The sequence below is a fragment of the Schistocerca piceifrons genome, chromosome 8 (assembly GCF_021461385.2).
Source record: "Schistocerca piceifrons isolate TAMUIC-IGC-003096 chromosome 8, iqSchPice1.1, whole genome shotgun sequence".
In the NCBI taxonomy this organism is placed as follows: domain Eukaryota; kingdom Metazoa; phylum Arthropoda; class Insecta; order Orthoptera; family Acrididae; genus Schistocerca; species Schistocerca piceifrons.
In genome coordinates, this window is record NC_060145.1 from 415,325,934 (window position 1) to 415,348,167 (window position 22,234).

General features: G+C 39.4%; 1 protein-coding gene across 2 annotated transcripts in view; it reads right to left on the bottom strand.

The window, feature by feature from the left end:
* Positions 1-19,265: 19,265 nt before the first annotated feature.
* Positions 19,266-22,234, bottom strand: part of LOC124711115 (indole-3-acetaldehyde oxidase-like) — a 253,340-nt gene continuing 250,371 nt past the window's right edge. For both annotated transcript variants that reach the window (XM_047240979.1, XM_047240978.1), the window contains 3 exons: positions 20,441-20,537; positions 20,261-20,371; positions 19,266-20,008 (listed from right to left, as the gene is read on the bottom strand). In XM_047240979.1, coding sequence (XP_047096935.1) covers positions 19,941-20,008; positions 20,261-20,371; positions 20,441-20,537 — 276 coding nt within the window. In that variant the 3' untranslated portion in view covers positions 19,266-19,940. The remainder of the gene's footprint in view (positions 20,009-20,260; positions 20,372-20,440; positions 20,538-22,234) is intronic.

A 22,234-nucleotide genomic window follows, 5' to 3' on the forward strand; every position in this document is an offset into this window, starting at 1 on the left:
CAACTTGCCTATATTTACACCAAGTGTTTGGTGGAGGTGGACACAAAGCATGACATGGCTTTTCATGGGTGATGAAAGAAAGTGCTCCACACAGCTCTTTTCATCTCACATTCCTTGAAGTTATTTTTGTGCTTAGTCATTTCATTTATGTGTAAAAAACAATAGAAGTTAGCTTACTACAAAAATAGCTGATACTCACACTACATTCAATGATAACTAGTATCAGAAACAAAGGACTGATTTGTTTATTCGTAATGCCAACTTCTGATACATAGCAGTAGGCACAAAACAAAGCAATTCACAGCCTTCTAGACTGCGTAGTTCCCAAGATATGAGTGATCAACTGTGGCAATATAAGCGTAGCTGTGAAATTTGACAGTCACACATCAACATTAAAAATATTATTTGAAGGTCTCACAATTGTCTGATTTTAATGTATTATATACCAAAATGTTCAGGAAAATCCAAAGTACATTATCGAATAGGAAACAGAAAATGTCAAATTTCACCAAATTTCATGTACCATGTCCCCTTAACATGTTTGTGTGGGCAATGAAGTAATATTTTGAAAGTGCTGCAGTACACCAACAGAAAATCTAAGATGGAATACATTTTTCACATTGTGACACATGCAAAACTTGCCACCCTGTACACTGGTTCCTATCGTCCCATGAGCAGAGCTGCCAGGCCCAGTTCCAGTACATTTTTCCACCCTAGTGGAACTGCATTTGCACCATCCACACCCCGCCCCAGCTCTCCCCTGTCCTCCCCTGCCCTTCCACTTCCTTCAGTCATTAGTTGCCTTTCCTTGGACTCATGCTAAGACTTTTAAAACTAAATCCAAATGTAGTGGAAATGCTTTTCTTTTTTTTCTTTTTTTCTTTTAAAATAAGAACCACATAGACATTCCTTGTAATACCCCAGTTAAGTGTGCTCGAATTTCAACTATGGTCTACCTTACCTTGCACAATGTTTTGGAATGTGGTACAAGCATGATATGCTAAATTTTACAGCTGATTTAAGACGATATCTAACACGTTAATATGGTCCAAAATGTATAGGCAGAGCACATTCTGTACTTTGGCCTCAAAGGTTATCTGACCTCAGCCCTCTGGATTATTCTGTGTGGGGCATCTCAAAAGTGAAGAGTAGATCACACCTCTCAATATGGGTGAAGAATTAGAGCAGCAAATTGTATAGTCTTGTTAAGATTGATAAGCTGTGATGGGAGTGTTTGAAAGAATTCGTACCTCACTGCAGAGTCGAGTGAATCATTGTCTCAAAATATGAGCATGGCGCATGCACCGCCTGGTTTAACAGATATGAGTGTAAAGGAAATTGTAACATATAGTGTGCTGAAATATTTACTGTTGAAGTAGGCTTGCAAGAAATTCGGACCCCATTAGATAGGAATTAATTGAAAAATTTACACTTGAAATGTGTATTTACTAACTGGGACAATATCTGATACTAAAGTCCATGGCCGCACACATACTCAACCATCCCACAAATTGTTCATTTGCGGACCCTTGTTTACCGGGGCGTTTTTGCTTCTACTGCCATATAGTTTTGCCCACGTTAGTTTTAACATTTATGAGACACCCAGAATACCAGCTTTGCAACCGGGCACTTCTGGTGTCCCTTTCCGTGAAGTGTCCTGAGGGCCCACTTTCGGCCATTGGACATTAAACCGATCCTGGAACTGGCAGTGGTCTCTTCTGTAGGACATTAATACCAGGTGGTTATAATTAAAGTGCAGCTACTTGCAGAGGTCCAGTATGGCCTCTAAATATTGTATGACAGCGAAAGTTGGTAGATATGCTAATGTGTTAATGCAGAACCAGTTTACACTGAAAAAAAAAATAGTTCCAATTTGGGTCACCAGGTTCAAATCTGGTGCTGTGCAGCATCTCGGCAATATCTTCAGTGCTCATACTGAACAAACTGTGTAAGCAGCAGTTAATAATAAAAACAACATTAGTCTTTTCTCACTGGTTTTACCTTTTCTGCCTACATCCCATTCCTAATCCACCACACATGGAACTATTTGCATGTGTCTTTCTTTCATTCATAGCACCTGGTTTGCATTTGGTGACGAAATTGGAACTATTTTTTTTTTCCAGTGTAAATTGGTTCTGCATTAAGGCACTATGTTATCTAAAAAGTTTTGCCTACGCTGGACCTCTCAGTGTAGCTGTACTTTAATTACAATGACCTGCTACATGAACTTCATGCGTTGGATGCGGAGACGCTAACAGGCTTACAAATAATTTACTCTTTTCACTGGTCAATTACTCATGTGCATACAAAATATCCATATGGTTAGTTATATACATATTTTATTAAATAACTGTATGCAGGAGGTCCCAGGAAGAATGGTTAATATTCAGGGATATGATAGGAAGGATCATTCGAGGCAAAATATTTTAGTGAACGTGGGTTCATGTATACCTTATGAGTGATGAACACTTGTTCAGTAGAAGAGAAGTATTTCACATCAGCACAGATTAACAAGTGCTCATAGCTATCAGAGTATGCACATTAGTTCACATATTTACTGGCTATTTTTTTCATTTTTTGATCCGTGCTACTGTCTCCCAAAACATGGAAAGCAAAGTGTTTGTAGTATAAGAGACTACACTCCTGGAAATGGAAAAAAGAACACATTGACACCGGTGTGTCAGACCCACCATACTTGCTCCGGACACTGCGAGAGGGCTGTACAAGCAATGATCACACGCACGGCACAGCGGACACACCAGGAACCGCGGTGTTGGCCGTCGAATGGCGCTAGCTGCGCAGCATTTGTGCACCACCGCCGTCAGTGTCAGCCAGTTTGCCGTGGCATACGGAGCTCCATCGCAGTCTTTAACACTGGTAGCATGCCGCGACAGCGTGGACGTGAACCGTATGTGCAGTTGACGGACTTTGAGCGAGGGCGTATAGTGGGCATGCGGGAGGCCGGGTGGACGTACCGCCGAATTGCTCAACACGTGGGGCGTGAGGTCTCCACAGTACATCGATGTTGTCACCAGTGGTCGGCGGAAGGTGCACGTGCCCGTCGACCTGGGACCGGACCGCAGCGACGCACGGATGCACGCCAAGACCGTAGGATCCTACGCAGTGCCGTAGGTGACCGCACCGCCACTTCCCAGCAAATTAGGGACACTGTTGCTCCTGGGGTATCGGCGAGGACCATTCGCAACCGTCTCCATGAAGCTGGGCTACGGTCCCGCACACCGTTAGGCCGTCTTCCGCTCACGCCCCAACATCGTGCAGCCCACCTCCAGTGGTGTCGCGACAGGCGTGAATGGAGGGACGAATGGAGACGTGTCGTCTTCAGCGGTGAGAGTCGCTTCTGCCTTGGTGCCAATGATGGTCGTATGCGTGTTTGGCGCCGTGCAGGTGAGCGCCACAATCAGGACTGCATACAACCGAGGCACACAGGGCCAACACCCGGCATCATGGTGTGGGGAGCGATCTCCTACACTGGCCGTACACCACTGGTGATCATCGAGGGGACACTGAATAGTGCACGGTACATCCAAACCGTCATCGAACCCATCGTTCTACCATTCCTAGACCGGCAAGGGAACTTGCTGTTCCAACAGGACAATGCACGTCCGCATGTATCCCGTGCCACCCAACGTGCTCTAGAAGGTGTAAGTCAACTACCCTGGCCAGCAAGATCTCCAGATCTGTCCCCCATTGAGCATGTTTGGGACTGGATGAAGCGTCGTCTCACGTGGTCTGCACGTCCAGCACGATCGCTGGTCCAACTGAGGCGCCAGGTGGAAATGGCATGGCAAGCCATTCCACAGGACTACATCCAGCATCTCTACGATCGTCTCCATGGGAGAATAGCAGCCTGCATTGCTGCGAAAGGTGGATATACACTGTACTAGTGCCGACATTGTGCATGCTCTGTTGCCTGTGTCTATGTGCCTGTGGTTCTGTCAGTGTGATCATGTGATGTATCTGACCCCAGGAATGTGTCAATAAAGTTTCCCCTTCCTGGGACAATGAATTCACGGTGTTCTTATTTCAATTTCCAGGAGTGTAGATTCACAGATCAAAGATGAAGTGCTCACAGCTCATAAGGTATGCAGGTTAGAGTCAATGTTTACTAGACTTTTTTGCTGAGAATATTGTTGTTGTCATGTTCCTGAATATTGACCATTCCTCGAGGAACCCCCTCTACAGTATTAGAAAGAAGACAGACGGTCAGCGGATTATGGTTACCTTCAAATAATACATTTACGAGATTTAACAATCAAAAACCCATCAATCTATATCTGCATCTACATCCATACTCCGCAAGCCACCTGACGGTGTGTGGTGGAGGGTACCTTGAGTACCTCTATCGGTTCTCCTTTCTATTCCAGTCTCATATTGTTCGTGGAAAGAACGATTGTCAGTATGCCTCTGTGTGGGCTCTAATCTCTGATTTTATCCTCATGGCCTCTTCACAAGATATACGTAGGAGGAAGCAATATACTGCTTGACTCCTCAGTGAAGGTATGTTCTCGAAACTTCAACAAAAGCCTGTACCGAGCTTCTGAGTATCTCTCTTGCAGTGTCTTCCACTGGAGTTTATCTGTCATCTCCATAATGCTTTCATGATTACTAAATGATCCCGTAACGAAGTGCACTGCTCTCAGTTGGATCTTCTCTATCTCTTGTATCAACCCTATGTGGCACAGATCCCACACTGATGAGCAGTATTCAAGCAGTGGGCGAACAAGTGTACTGTAAACTACTTCCTTTGTTTTCAGACTGCATTTCCTTAGGATTCTTCCTATGAATCTGCCTTACCGACGACTAATTTTATATGGTCATCCATTTCAAATCACTCCCAATGCCTACTCCCAGATAATTTATGGAATTAACTGCTTCCAGTTGCTGACCTGCTATATTGTAGCTAAATGATGAAGGATCTTTCTTTCTACGTATTTGCAGCACATTACACTTGTCAACACTGAGATTCAATTGCCATTCCCCACACCATGCGTCAGTTCATTGCATTTCAGTACAATTTGCCATTTCCATCAATTATACAGTATTAGAAGGAAGTCATTTGGTCAGCAGATTATGGTTACCTTCAAATAATACATTTATGAGATTTAACAATCAAAAACCCATTGATTATCTTTGAATATCCATTTTCATTAACACACAGAGTAGGCCTATTTCAGGTAGGAGACTGTTTTCAATTCTTTTTTGATATGACTCACTTTTCAAAAAGTCATTGTCAACCCAATTCAAAATTATTCTCTGTGTCTTTGGAGTAATTTTGAATCAATCTAAATGTACCACTCCCAATTTTGTTTGATGTAAGTGCTGGTAAATGTTGAAAAAAATCCTAATTCACCCTTTGAGTTCCCTGTCTTCCTTATAAAGTGACAGTCAAACTGTCAATAATTACAATGCAAAATTCAGTTTTGAATTTTCAGTATGGCCCCAGCCTTTTTGCCATGTCATCATTTGAAGAAATATCTTGAGAACTGTCATGCTTTTTATTTCATTGTCTTTGCCATGAATTCTTCTCACTGTAAGGATGAATGTAAGTGATATCTGTCGTTTGGTTGGCCGCGTGGTTTAGCTGAATGGTCTAAGGTGCCTTGCCACAGTTCGCGTGGGTCCCCCCCGTCGGACATTTGAGTCCTCCTTCGGGCATGGGTGTGTGTGCTGTCCTTAGCATTAGTTAGTTTAAGTTAGATTAATTAGTGTGTAAGCTGAGGGGCCAATGACCTCAACAGTTTGGGCCCATAGGGATTTACCACAAATTTCCAAATTTTTTTCGTTTGGTTTTCAAAATAAGCAAACGTTGGCCTGAGAACTTTGATGTATAAATGGCAACATTTAACTCCTTGAGCCCCAACGCTATGAAAAAAATGTAATTTTAAAATTTTTCACATAATTAATCTTTCTTATCAAGGTAAGAGTCCAACACAACAAGAAATTGGCAAATACCAAACAATCAATCATTATAAGGTGGTGACTGCACAATTTCTGACAGCAACGTTTATTCCAATTTGTAACAAGTCTTTTGCACAAGAAGAAGAACAACAGTTTTTATTTGATATGGAAGAATTGACTTCAGATTTAAATAAAAATTAAAAACAGTACTGAAAACTGAAAGGAAGTCACAGTTGCCAGAACATTATTTGAGAATTTACTTCCTCAAAAGCTAAAAATGAAAATAAAATGAAATGCTGTCAGAAGTCCTATTTTGTTGAGTCTCACAAACTTGCAAATGGAAAGGAGTGGGCTCTGCTGTTAACAAAGTAATGGTTGTCTTTTTTTGATTTCTCTGCAAAGTTATGGGTGTCGAACATCCATCTGTCTTTGTTGAAAAGGGGTTCGAAGCTGCGTTTAGTGACTGAAAGAATGGTATTTTTCACTTTAACTTAACTGAACATGAAAAAATTGTACACAAGAAAACAAGATAGTTCTATTAGCTTTGAACAAGGAGGTTTTATTGTGCTCTTGTGATATAGGTAGAAAGAGAAGAACAATATTGCTGAAAAATACTTGTGTCTATCTCAATGTGACATTTACCTATGTATTGTTATTAATTTAGTTCGATTATTATTTTCAGTTTTACACAGTACCCTTCCCACACAGTTTTTTGTGTTTTTAATTTATAAACATTTGGGTGATATTTATTAAACAACTTGACATCAACAGCAACATCATTTTATTTATAAAAAGGAAATTATCTGGCAGAAAATTAAGTATACCAGTTCCAAATTATTTCAAAAGCAAAGCTAATAAAGAAACATCCTGTATTGCTTGAGGGTAGTACCAACTATTTAAAAAAAATGGCCTGCACAGACATACTTCCTCCACTAAATTTTACAGTCAATAAAATAAATCTCTTTTTCAATTTCTGCACTTCATCAATTAATTCACTTTCCTCAAAACATCATAGGAAATGACTGAATCAGTGGTCTATGATTTTCTCACAAAGTGCTTAAGTGAGTAATGAGCATTTAAGTGAATCTTATCAATCTAATTCCCTTTGATAGGACAGCTAGTTTTAAAAACAGATTATGTACCTTTTGAATGGTGTTTCACAATTTCTACCTCCTTTCGTTCACTATTTTCTATTTTGCAAAATTCCTTTTGCCTGTAATTTAATCATCCCAGAACCATTATACTTTTTTATTACATTAAGGTGACAAAAGTCATGAGATAGAAATATGTGCATATACAGATGGTGGCAGTATCATGTACACAAAGCATAAATTTACAGCGCCTTGACAGAGCTGTCATTTGTAGTCAGGTGATTCATGTGAAATGGTTTCTACTTTAATTATGGCCACACGACAGGAATTAACAGACACTGAAAGTGGAATGGTGGTTGGAGCTAGATGCATAGGACATTCCATTTCAGAAATCATTAGAGAATTCCATATTCCTAGATCCACACTGTGTCAAGAGTGTACCAAGAATACAAAATTCCAGGTATTACCTCTGACCACAGACAATGCAGTGGCTGACAGCCTTCGCTTGACAACCAAGAGCAACGGAGATTATGTAGAGTTGTCAGTGCTAACAGACAAGCAACTTGGTGTGAAAAAATGACAGAAATTGATGTGGACTAATGTAACAACGAAAATAATCAATTATTGATCATATAATCTAAATAGACAGATATAAAGTTACTCACCAATTGGCGGCAGGAAACATACACACAAGAGGATTTAATGTTTACAAGCTTTGGGAGCCAGTGGCTCCTTCTTCTGGAAGAAGAGTTGAAGGGGAAGGAAGAGGGATGAAGGAAAAGGTCTGGAGAGGTTTATGGAAAAGGGGTACAGTTCAGAAAAGTCACCCAGAATCTGGGTCAGGGGAGACTTACTGGATGAAATGAGAGGGAAAGACTTTCCTTATCTCGTCTAATAGGTCTCCCTGATGCAGGCTTCTGGGTGACTTTTCTGAACTGTACTCCTATCCCCAAACCTCTCCAGTCCTTTTCCTTCACCCCTCTTCCTTCCTCTTCAACTCTTTTGCCAGAAGGAGGAGCCACTGGCTCCAAAAACTTGTAAATGTTAAATCATTTTGTATGTGTATCCATTTTTAAGTCAGAATCTTGTGGTGAGCTCAACAACTTTCCCCCATGAACAGATCCACAAAGGCACCTGTATTGCCCCAGATGGTAGCACAATCAATCAGATAGATCATCTGCTGATAGATGAGAGGCACAAGAAGTGTATGATGGACGTGAGATTGTACAGAGGAGCAGATGCAGACACAGACCACTTCCTAGTCATAGCCAAATTATGGTTACAGCTGTGCTATAAAATGAAAAAGAACAACATGGCCAAGAGATAGTTTGATATTGAGAAGCTTAAGGATCCAGAGATATGCCAGCAGTATAACATTAAAGTGCATAACAAGTCTGAAGAATTGGCATCAGACAAAGCTAATGAAATAAGTGTTAACACGCAATGGGAAGGAATAAGGATTTCTGTAACTGAAGCAGCTGAAGAAATTCTAGGAGAGAGAAAGCTAACAACAAAGAAGAAATGGTTCAGTGAGACATGTGAAAAAGCTGTGGAGGCCAGAAAGAGAACAAGGGTGGTGCACATGCTGGACAGACAATGTGTAGTACAACACGAGCACTGAAGATCGTAAGAAGAGAAACAAATAGGATTCTGGGAACAGAAAAAAGAAAGTTCATGAACAATATGATTGATGAAATCAAAAAGAGAAATACAATACCAGACAGGAGGAAAATGTTTCAAATTTTGAAACATGTGAGGAACGGTCACAGAAATGAAGCTTTAATTATTAATAATAAGAATGGAAATATACTAACAGACAAGAAAAAAATTCTGAATACTTGGAGAGAATATTCTGAAGAGCTATTAAATGCTGAAGATCCAGAGAGTGCCTTTCCACATGAGAATAATATAGAGGGTGAAGGAGAAGCCGCAAACATTCAAGTCACTCAACAAGATGTAGAAAGATCAATGAGGAAACTAAATAATAATAAAGCACCTGGAGATGATGGGAAATGGCAGAGATACTGAAGGAGAAACACTTCAGGAAGAGCTATACAATCTCAGAAAAGAATAATTGGAAAAGAGGAAATCCCAGAAGAGAGGAAATCAGCCGTCATTATCCCACTGCATAAAAAGAACAGTAATAGGAATTGTAACAACTACAGAGGAATTTCTCTCCTAAGTGTACATTATAAATTTCTATCTTTAATAATACTTGAAAAACTTAAACCATTTGCAAAAGATGTTGTAGGGAGTCCCAGGCAGGCTTCTAGGAAGGACAATCGACCATCAATCAAATTTTCACCATGAGGCAAATCTGGGAAAAGTGCTTGGAATTCAACCATCAGTTTCTGGTGATGTTTGTGGACTTCTTAAAGGCTTATGACAGTATCCACAGATTAAGTATGTACAACATCCTGAGAGAGCTTGGTATACCAATGAAGTTAATAAATATGGTCAAGATGAGCACAGTGGAGACAACAGCCAAAGTCAAACACCAAGGGGAGCTGTCCAAGGAATTCCACATCAGAACGAGTGTGAGACAAGGTGATGTTATTTCACCACTGTTATTTAATCTGGTCCTAGAGAAAGCAATCCAAGAAATGAAAAGAGAAAACAAAGGGGTGACACTAAATAGTAGGACAGATTTATTGGGTTATGCAGACGACATCGCAGTTCTAGTAGAATCAGAGGAAGAGATGGCAGAAACTGTAGAGGACCTAGCACAAAATGCATGTAAGATCGGGTTATGAACAAATGCTGAAAAGGCCGAGGTAATGGAGGTATCAATAATGACATCCCATTACAGGTCAGGATATGGAAATTTACTAAAGTGGAAAATTTTAAATATCTTGGTATGTGGTTCAACAGGCAAAATAATTTAAGGAAATAAACCAACGTATTGTGAATGGGTCTAAAACTCATTTCAGTCTAAAGCAGATAATGTCATCCAAGAATCTGTTAATCAAGACCAAACTTAAAGCATACAATGCCATGATAGTGCCAGTATTGTTGTATGGGACAGAAACCCTAAGCACAACAAAGAAGGATGAAGAAAACTTGTTGGTCTTCGAAAGAAATATTATGAGAAGGATCTTTGTACCCATCCATGGGTGGAGCTGATGAAGATGTAGAAAAAAACCAAGAATTATATGAGCTGGGGGACTGAACATTGTTCAAAAACTGAAAGTGCAGAGAATAAGCTTGGCAGACCACATTGCTAGGAGACCAGACACCTCTTGGGAAGAACTGATGGTACCCGTCCAATCGGAAGACCGAGGAAGTGATGGGAGGATGAACTACAGAAAGACCTTTGCCAGGTAGGAGTCCATGACAACTGGGAACAAAGTGCACAAGATCACCATCTATGGAGGAGCATTGTGAGATTGGTACATGATCTACAGGGTCCTCAATCATCGATTTGATGATGTTGATGAGAGCATTGTGAGATTGGTGCATGATCTACAGGGTCCTCAATAATCGATTTGATGTTGATGATGATAAATTATTCATTTACATTAGAAATCGATGTGGGATGTATGATAAACATATCTGTTAGGACAGTGTGGCAAAATTTGGCATTAATGGTCTAGAGCAGCAGATGACTTACATGAGTACCTTTGCTAACAGCAAGGCAGCACCTGCAGCACCTGTCCTGGGCTCATGGCCATATCGGTTGGACTCTAAATGACTGCTCAGATGAGTCTCAATTTCAGTTAGTAAGAGCTGATGGCAGCATTAAAGTGTGATGCAAGCTTCTTAAAGCCATGGACGCAAATTATCAGCAAGGCACTGTGCAAGCTGGTGGTGCCTCCATAATGATGTCAGCTGAGTTTACTTGGATGATACTGGGTCCTCTGGTCCAACTGAAACAATCATTGGCTGGAAATAGTTATATTTAGCTGCTTGGAGACCATTTGCAGCCATTCATGGACTTAATTTTCCCAAGCAGTGATGGAATTGTCACCCAACATGAATCCCATTAATCATTTATGGGACACTTTGTGAGGTCAGTTCATTCACAAAATACTGCACTGACAACACTCACACTTACGGGTGGCTACAGAGGCAGCTTGGGTTCGTATTTCTGCGGTGGACTTCCACAGACATGTTGAGTCCATGCCACATCGAGTTGATGCACTACACTGGGCAAAAGGAGGTCTGACATGATGTTAGGAGGTATCACATTACTTTTGTCTCCTCAGTGTATTATTATACATAGTTCATACTTTCTGTAAAGTACTGAGAACTGCATGCAGGATATCAGAAACAAAGAAGGCTATGATAAATAATACATATTGTCTACATTTAAAGTACATCTTCAGCCTTATATTTTTATATATTTCTTTTTATTTGCTAGGGGTAAGACTAATATTTTTGTTAATAATTTGCAGCTTTTATTTTTAGAATATAGTTTATTTTTTAACAGTAGTAAAAACATTAATTTTTCTTTACTTGTTCCCTTATGGGAATCCCTGAATTATTTACAGGAAATCATCACAGATGTCACTGTAGAATGTAAGAGACTATCAGAAAAATATTTTAGGAGAATAGGCTTATATACTTGAAATTTAAGAAAAAGGATACAGACCTACCCCAAATTAATCCATAAAAAACAATTAAAATTTAGCAACAATAAAATAAAAGTTTTGAATTATGAATAACATACACTGACTAGGTAACACTAAATGAGACAGCTAAATTTCCTGTATTTTCTTTAGGATCAAATCTGGTTCTTAATATGAGGGTTCCAAAAAACCCATCTGTAAATGTGAAGATATACATTTTTGTGTAATGTTCAGAAATGATGATTTTGATAGGTTAAATAACATACCATTCTGCTCAGTGTACATTACTTCCATTATACTAGACCTTTATAATATGAAGCATTTTCTAACATTAAGAACCATTTATTTGTATTTAACTGTTGGTATCTCAGAATAAAATTGCATGAATGGAGCACTATTTATTGATTATTTATAAAATCACAGAAGTCATGATTTTGGTTCAGTAATCATTCAACATGGAGAGAAAGTAAATACTTTCAGAAACATTTTGGGAAAACAGTGACCAATTTTCACAGTTGTATGTAGAAAAACAGTCTAGATCACACAAATCACTTTTATTGGTCAACGGTTGCAGTGCAAAGGCAGAACATCTTCAGACCATGCCCCAAAGCTGATGTGTGGAAGTGAATTCACAGACCAGCTACTAAATAGCTGACAGCTTCTGCATTTCCTGTTCTGTGAAGCTGTCTCCACACATTAACTTTCGAGTACAGTCTCAAGATGGTCCACCTTCAGATGGAGAGTAGTCACCAATAAATATGATTTGTGCAATCTAGACTGTTTTTCTAAGGACAATCAACAAAAACAGCTTCAAAAATCACTGATCCTAGTAGTGGTGAAATTCATTCCATTACTATTTTTTGTGTTGACAAGGAACACTCAAATTCTTCAGGTTTTGTGTTTGAGTGAAATAAAGAGAGATAGTGATAGTGGAAAAAATTTAAGAAAGTATGAAAGAATGTCTACGACTTGTAACGTCCCCACAGAAAATACCCTCTACCATGCACCAATTAATCATTGTCAATCAAACCATCCACATTCATTCACTTTGGAAAAGTATCTGATCTGATTTTCTCGTAACTTATGCGGCGACAGCTAGACGACGCCAAAGTATTTTCTAGCGCGTTTATTCTTTGAAATAAGAGAGATGCACATATGCATTCTCCATGGTTGTTAGAGTGGTAACTAGGACAGCTTCTGCAGTAGGGATTGAGGGATTAACTTATTTCTGAGAGATACATATTCTGATTTTCTTCTCGCTAAATCAAGTGAATTAACTTTTGTGCCACTAGCGGTTTGTTTGAATAGAAAGAGAGTGTAAACGGAAAATAATTAAGACGTGGAATCACCAGAGATCTGGACATGTAATGGAGATGGATTTAATACACAATTTCCTTCATAAATAAGGTTTGTGACTTTTTGTTCCGGAGTGAATGAAAGAATGAGTTTTTTTCTGAACCATTTGATGATCACGTTGGCCCTGTTATTAGTGGGGAAGTTTCAGCTGTGTCGAAGAGAGCCTGCAATCACTGAGTCTGTGTTAAATCATCCAAAAAGGCTTCGTACACATCTGGAATTCGCAATCTTTCGTAAAAGGAACAAATTGTCCACACGATTGATTCTCCCGACTGAATACAGTGTTTAACAGTAATAATAAATGTAAAGATCTCTTACAGCAAGCCAGCCGCTGATTACCAAGATGAAGGACTCCACCAAAGATCCTATTTGGCTGATTTCACGTAATGAAATGTTATAATAAAAACTGTACATAGATAAAGGAGAGAAAGAGAGAGAGCGAATGAAAATAGAGATAATACTAATAATCCTCCATTAGTCTAACTTTTCGCCTGTCTTATCATGGATCAGCCAAGACATGGGAGGCCCTTCATTACTGTATAGATTTATGTGTGAAGGTGAAAGGGTCTTAAAGGCAACAGATACACGTCTATATAGACAAGACATTACACAAAGTTAGCGGCTAGCTGCATTCATCATCTATTCATAGAGGAAGAGACGACAACTTATTATCTTGTGAAAGACTGAAACAAATTCAAGAATAAAATTTTTCTCAGTAACAGAAGAGTGTATTCCTTCCCATGGAAAAGTGTGTCCTGCAAAGAAACCATCTACTGAAAGTGATACATTTGATTCCTGAGGGGGCTAAAACAAAACAAAAATATTATTCTGCAGTGATGTATGCATTGTCCAAAATAATAATTCCCAGTAAGCAGACTACAGTTGTACAGTACTACTTACTGATGGCCTGAGGATATGAGAAATAAGTTTCTTGTGCCATCGCATATGTTCTTTCCATGTAACACAGATTTGGCTAGAAAAGAATAACAATATGTGGACAATGGACTGAATTCATGAAGTTGCACAGAGAAAAGTATGTTACAAAGTTTTTTAAATGAGGACAAGGATTTTTAAGATTTTACTAGTTTTGCTTGGTTGGGTGGTTGATTTGGGGGGAAGGGGACCAAACAGCGAGGGCATCAGTCCCATCAGATTAGGGAAGGAAGTCAGCCTTGCTCTTTCAAAGGAACCATCTTGGCACTTGCCTGAAGCAGTTTTTTTACTTGTTTTATTAAAATTTTGATAACGTTAAGGCCAGTAGAGTGTAAAATGACATAGTTATAGAAGAAAAATTAGTCTACGAAAAGGGGGAAAATACCCAGTACTGTTTCCAGCAAAATGCCCCTAGGCAGTCAACTCACTAGTCTAAATACAGAGACATTGAGTACCTAATGCAGTTGCCACCTCCCATGTATCATAACCTTCAGAAAAATCAAGATCCACTCTGACAAACAAATTATTCGAAACAGTGGAAGCACCTTTGTCAACTACTCAGAAACTATTGCAGCAGGAAATTTATTTTGAAACACCAATAATGCTTTGGAAATAAGCTCATAAATAAAATCTGTGACCTTAAAACAATATGCTACACCAGCCAATGTTCTGTCCACAAATAAACACCATCACTGATGAGGTATTTTCAATTCCTAGCAAGTTTCAGGATCTCATTCAAAAATCATTTCTGCTACCCTATTATGAGCAACAGGACAAAAGTATTAAGAAGATAATGGACTTAAGTATCAATACAGACTATTCTGATAAACCATAACAGTTCAGAAGGCTTTCGCCATGACCATGTGTTGTGCTATGATGTGTGTGTGTGTGTGTGTGTGTGTGTATGAGCGCGCGCGCGCGCGCATGTATCTACTATTGGGTCCAAATAAGTTGACGCTGTTGGCTGTGCACCTATGAATGTTACAAGAACAAAGATCAGACTATTCCAACTACCAAAAGAGGTGCTGGTTTACCTGGTAGAATTTTTAGCCATCGAAGCATATTAAGATACAGTATCATGATCCAAGAAGAACATATAATAATAATGGACTCCCTCTCTGCAGTGCAAACAAAATCATCAAATGATAGAAACAAAGCTGCTAAGTGCCATACCAAAAAAGTTCCTACTATATCAGAACTCCAGTTAAATAGAGCAGTAGTCTCATTTCTATAGTCCAAAGCACATGCCAGAATTATTGGGAATGAGAAGGCTGACTGACTGGCAAGGAACTGTGGTGTATCACATTGTTATACCTCTTCCTCATGATTAGATGATAGGTGCTCATGAAAAACTTTGTGTAAGTAGTTGGCATACAGAGAACTTTATACTGTGCATGCGCTGGTTTGAAGAATGTACAGAGTTGACATGAGATACATGAGTATGGAATGTTACCAAGGTGCAATGGCACTTGGCCATTTCCATCTGCTGTGAAGGTGTCGCTTATGCTTTGGCATCATGAAAGAAAGAAAAGAAGAGGCACTGTGTACAATAATAACACCCAGAAACAGTTGAAAGAAGCTGAAGACAAATGTCATTCTCTTTATTCTGTTCTGTGATTTTGTTTGGAGATGTTGTTCTGACTAATGAGAGATGTGCTCATCCAGTGTTGTAATTTTTGCATAAGAGCAGGAAAATACAGATTTCTTTAAAAAGCAGTAATTTCATTTCGTAGCTTGAATACTACATAGTTCTCATCCTGCCCCTGACCCTCTGCAGACACAGATGAAGTCATATGGCGAGAGTTGGCAGCATTGCATAGCAGGTCCACTGCAACAAGAGAATTCTGAGTGACCATACAATAAAATAGTTGAGGTAAAACATATCATTGATAGCATCAGGGTGACAGATTATTTGGAAGGTAAGACTTCCTCTGGGCTCAGTACAGCTACGTAACAGCATCATTACAAGCCAGAACACAGCAACAAATGGAATACAGGAGAGATACATTCCAGTTGGGAAGCTAATTGCTATAATCACAAACATGTCCGGAAGCAAATGGAACAAGTACTGGCAGAATGAATATCTACACAAGGGCAAAGGGGTGCAGACAAACTCACCCACATATATTAAAGGTACTACAGTACACTAAAAAGGGGGATACAAAATGTAGAATCACTAGCAAAAAGAGACAAAAGCAGATTTGTAATGACCATTCAATCACAACTCTACCAAAAAATATTCCATTGTGACTGTGCAGTGATGCAAAGCATCAATAACATAAACTTTGACTAGCCTTGTCACAGAAAGGTACGAAAGGAAGTAGTTAGAATCTAACTATAACTTCCCTCAACTATTTTGGTACCCCTGATGGGAATAAATATAAAGAATTAAGTTATGTAATTGTGCACAAATGTAAGTGTGTGTGTGTGATCCTAGAAACTTATAAAACTTCCTTGGCCATGAAAAGCACAGGTCCCAAGTTTGAGTCTCAGTCTGGCACTCAGTTTTAATCTGCCAGGATGTGTCATATCAGCACATACTCTGCTGCAGAGTGAAAATTTCATTTTGGACCAAGGAACGTATATTTGGGAGACACATGTTTTCTCATTTTCATTTTATTAGTTGGCTTTATTTCATATGAGTTCATTGTGTAATGAAATAATAGTACTGGAGCCATGATACAGGGTTTTAAAACAATCGATCCTCATATTTCATGACATTTGTCCACTGGTACTGCTGAACAGTAGCAGCAATGACACATCTATTGCAAATGGGCCATAGGTGTCATGCCAGATGCATAACAGACCCAAAACACCATTGCATTAGATGCAGCAATACCACTAGTTGGTTTCTAGGTCACCGGACACTTGCAGGTGAGCCACCACTGCAGGTGAGCCAACCAGATCAATGGCGGGTTAGTTGTCATGCCTACTGGCTGCCACCTTGTTTCAATCTACATAGACAGAAGCAGTATTGACAGAACCAGTATAAATACTCATAATGCCTAGCCAAAATATTCACAATTGGCAGTACATACTACAATGGGAAGTCTACACCAGGTGACAGAGTTACTTGATTTTGCAAGCTACCACCTCCACCACTGACAAGCTGACTGCCGTGGCTAAGTCCGTTCATGAGGACTTGGTACCTTCCAACTGGTGGGCCACCTTGAGCTTGCTTCAGCTGCAGCTGAATTCTTGCCCTAAATGGCAGCAGTTGGTGTCCAGATTGATGCAACTGATCAAAGGCCTGTACCTATGCAGAAGAGCTGTTGCTGCATGCAGCCACTCAAAGGGTTAGGCTTCACTGCAGCCACTCACAGAGCTAGGCTTCACTGCTAGATGCTGTCTTTGTTCCGAGTTGTAGAACCGCACCAGACTTGTGTACATGCCACTGTGGGCATTCTGTGTCAGTGGTCCTACTTTGCACTGATACCAAGATGGCCATTAGCTGGCCACTGCCTCAGCAACTGTTGGCCTCAGTACCATTAATACATGCCCAGGATGCGTAACCACTTTGGGTCAATGCCAAGAGTGTTGTAACTTGAAACTACTTAAAATGGTTGGCTATTGATGCTGTTTACATGTGATAACAGTGGCTATGTCCCGACAGTGGCCCACCACCTCCGTTTACTCCTGCCAAGGTGGTGGCTAACTATCCCAGCCCACCATAGTTGCAATCAGAACTTTGGAGCATCACCACTGCTGATGTTTGCATGATGACCTCACTGCTGCAGCTAGCAATGTCCATGTGGTGAGTGAATTAACTGCATGTTTCTCCTACTTTCATATACAGTGGAGATGGTTTCTAAGTTCAGGATTCAGAATATGAAGATTATGTTTGTGAACCATTACAACCAGTTGATGTATCACTATTTCATGGCAGCATCAGGGAGCACTATTTGCAGCCAGTGAGGTGTTCATGTTGCAACTTACTAGTGTGTAGTGCCTCACATCGTGAGTCTGTACCAGTGGAGTGTTTTAAGTGCCACCATTATGGCCATAGTGTTAGCCAGTGTACTGAATCAAAGTGGTTAATGATTATGCTTAGGGTGTGAGTCAGTATGCTATGGTTATGAGTGAATAAATTATTGGTTTGTGTTGTTATTGGCTGTGTATTGTGAATAAAGGTTCTACACTGGCACGGTTCGGGACACAGGGTGTTTCCCATCTGGAAGTGATTGAGCTGCTGGCTAACTAGATTGCACAGTTGTCAGGAAATAATAAGAGTTGCATAGGTGACTATCAGTTAAGAAGGAAAGGGAGATATTGACCAAGCCGACTAGTCCCCTAACAGATTAGCTCCCACTAATTTAATTACTCCCTTTTCTGGCAAGCCAAAAAGGGTGTGGTGTATTTCTTGCACGACCTGGAAGCAGCAGCAAAGATTGTAGGTTGGGTGGATGGTTGGCTATTGCAAATGGCAACATTGAGGTTGACAGGTGAGAAAATGCCTTTTTTGAGATGTACAGAAGGTTTAAAAAAAGGCACAGATTTTTTAAGTTTTAAAATAGGACCTTCAGAATGCTACAAGAAACAAAATAGCAAAAGGTTTCCTGTTAGCAGTTAACTGGAAAACAAAGAAACACAGTGAAGTGATGGAAAGTTTTGCTGATAGAATATGGAGATTTGATGTATTGTGACTTAGTCCACTCCAGTGACTTGGTACCTTCCAACGGGTAGCCACCATATAAGGCTTGATTCATCCATAGCTGGTCTACTGCCTTGGAGGACCGCAGTTCATGTCCAACTGCCTGTACTTGAGCAGGCACACTATCACAATGCCATTTCTTGCAGGCACAGATCCCATTGCTAGAGCCTGTTTTCTGCTGTGAGAATCATGACAGGCTTCATTGTATGCAGATACACCCTGCCTTCAATTGAAGTCAATATCTGGCCAGAATACACGCTACCATGGGCAATCCATTTCAGCAGTTCTACACTACACTGCCATCAGCACATGCCCAAGGGTATGTAACCACTACAGTTAACCACTAAGAGTGTCAGTTGGCTGTTGTAGTTCATAAATGTTACTGATTGCCGACATCCTGACAATGAACCAGCACCACAATCCACTGCCGAGGTAGTGGACAACCACCACAGCCCACTACACATTTATGCATGAGAGCTATGAAGGTAACAATGAAATATGAATAATTTCGAAAAGGCTCACACTACCTCCTGAAGTTTTGCAGACAAGATGTTTGTGGAGTCTTAAAATCATATTTTGTAAAACATTTTTGCCATTTCAGTTATGCATATAAAACCTCAAGCTTTCTATACAAGCATCATTCTTCATCAGAAGCAACTGATTGCCCCTGATGAAGACTAAGGTGGTAACTATAGAAAGCTTGACATTTTACCAAGAACTTACATGACAAGAAATCTGAGAATGTTTTATACAAGAATGTCATCACAAGAAACTTTGTTCTCATATTTTATAAAGCTTACATCTCTGCTAAATATCAGAATTCAATTAACACCAATTTCAGTTGGGCTAGGACTTTATTGCACTAAACCACTCAGTTAATGTTACTGCAAAAATTCTTATGTATCATCTAAAATCAATGGCTTAGGGAAGCTTTTCTATTAAGAACATTTCAATCACCCATCCTACAGTTCCAAGTTTTCTCTCAGAAACTGTCATATTTCTTGCACATGAAACAGTGATCTAAAGATGATGAGGAGCTCAATACCACCATTGTCAACTGGTTCAACTTCTAGGTGGAGATATTCTATGCAGTGGGGTTTAAGAGGCTAGTGCTATGTTACGAAAGTGTTTATAAGTGACTGGCCTTTAGAGTGGAAATGTGAAGTAGGTTTGTAGGGAACTCAAATCTCAAGTGAAAACTTTTTCTAATGAGCATATATAAATCAAGTAGCTCTTGCTTTTTCAGTGTGCCTCATATTATCATGAGGAGTGTTCTTACTGCAACCATTCAACTCCCTCTCCATTGTTACTGCATGTTACTGAAACATAAGCTCATGTTTCAAAAGCATATTCATTTAATGACTATTGTTAAATAATTAGACTAAATGAGCAAATGGAAGCATCATTAACTTTTGTAAGTTTTTAAAGTTCAAACTGCTTGTAGCTTGTCAGGCTGGTAAGGAAAACTTTTTCTGGGGTAGCAGGAGGATCTGAAAAACAGAATGAATTATTTTTTAAATATTTAGTAGTAGCAGCTTTCCAAAGTATAGTCTAAGATTTAATTCCATGATAGTACAAAAATTTAATTGCACACATACTGTAGATTTGTGTTTCATTATGTTTCATGCAAAACAAAATAATTACCAATTTTTGTATGTAATTTCATGTTATTCTTGAGTATGACAGATCATTCAACCTCAGTTGACTTATGAATATCACAGAGGATGATTTAAGTTACTTACTCATCTCAAACCACTTGCCAGAGTGACCTGAATCTTGTCTAGCTGCCAGTACCGCTTCACGTGTTGCAAATAAAGCACTAATGCTCATGCAGAGGGGTGGTTCACCAGTTGCTGTAAATTATAAGTAAGTCAGTAATATGTTGTTTTTCATTAACAGTAACATTTTAAACATGAACTAACCTTTTGAACGAAGAACTCCAACAGGATTAGGAGCATTTTTCCTCAGCTCTATTCTGAAGTCAATAGGGATATCTTTGGCTCCAGGAGGTTTGTAATTCTTAGAACAAAATTACACCATTATTAAAAACCAGAAAAAATGTCCTGATGAATGAAAAAAGTGCACTGTTTTACACTTTCAAAGAAAAACTGAGAATCATACAGAACTGTAAGCTGCAACATTCATTTTCCCTGCATTAAACACAAAAATAATTATTTGAGTATTTTAGGAAATATTGTTATGTTAATATAGCTATTATGTGTTATATATGCTGCTGTTATGTGGGCGAAGTGGAAAGAAAGAGACACAAACTTGAGTGTTTGTATCTCTAAATAAGACCTTTAAAGATTTGTATGGCTTCTTCATTGTATGCATTAAACCAATCTACCGTATTTACTCGAATCTAGGCCGCACTCGAATTTAAGCCACACCTGAAAAATGAGACTCGAAGTAAAGGAAAAAAAAAAAAAATTCCCTACTCTAAGCCGCACCTCAAATTTGAGACTCGAAATTCAAGGGGAGAGAAAAGTTTTAGGCCGCACCTCCAAATGGAATCAAAGTTACTCCTTTGTAATATGAGACACAATTTAGGTTGAATGAATGACGATACAGCTGTAGTAGTTTGGTTCGAGTCGTAAGCTTAGCAGTTAAGCTTTACCAGGTAGCCATTGCTATGCGTCAGGCACTCCGTCTGTATTTATACGGGTACCCTTCCTTTTTCACGTGCTTCGTCTGGTTTGAATCTATTGCTTATTTTGCTTCGATCTGATAAGTGCCGTTTTCTTTGTTATAGGTGTTTATGTCACTCTAAGATGAAAATGCATTACTGTACTGTGTCATGCATTGTTTGTCGCATTCTGATAGTGCGTGTTTACGGTCTGTCGCCGCTCGTGGCATGGCTTGCTTTTGTGCGCGCTGCTGCCGCTAACAATAAAAAAAAAGACAGGAATCGTCTCATTAGCGAAACAATGGCAAGAGACTACTATTTGTTGTTACTTACACTGCTGCTTTCTTAGAAAATGATCAACAAGAACCAAATAATAGACTGCGTATGGTAGAACATGTACTGAAAGAGAGTTAGGCAAAAGTTTTTCTCCGTTTGAAAATCTTTGCGGCCGCTTCTTTAGTACATCAAATTCTGCACAGAAATTAGTCATCTTAGATTTGAAAATCTAGTCAGCTGCCATGCTTCACTTCTGACTGTATCACTTAATACGAATATAAACATGACACGATACGTATATTCTTCCGCGTTTGCTGTTGTCTCACTCTAGTTTCGTAGTTTATTAGGCAGGCAGGATTTAAATGAGATAGCAGCAAACATGAAAGAAAACATGGCAAAATGTTTATATTCGTATTATTCTTATGGTGAAGAGAATACTGCACGTGATTCACAATTCATACAAGTTCCTATTAGCAACCATCTCTTGTCACAGGTAGGAAAAATTTCAGAACGTAGAGTTGGCCATATTGACAAACATTCCAAACAGTCTTGCCGGTCAGATTTTCGTAGTACATTGAAATTCTGCTACATTTGAAGATGAACAATACGGAGTTTGTATTTTCTTCATTGGATAATGTATGAAAATGCAGTGGTCGAAACTCGGGGCGGAGAAAAAAAACCTCGTCTTCCACCTTTTTTTTAAATTTATTTACTGACGCATAGGTTTTGGCGCCAGTATTTATCTTTGTGCCTACAAATCATGCCTGTGTAGCACTACATATATTCGTTGTGGCGGCACCTACCAACATTTTTC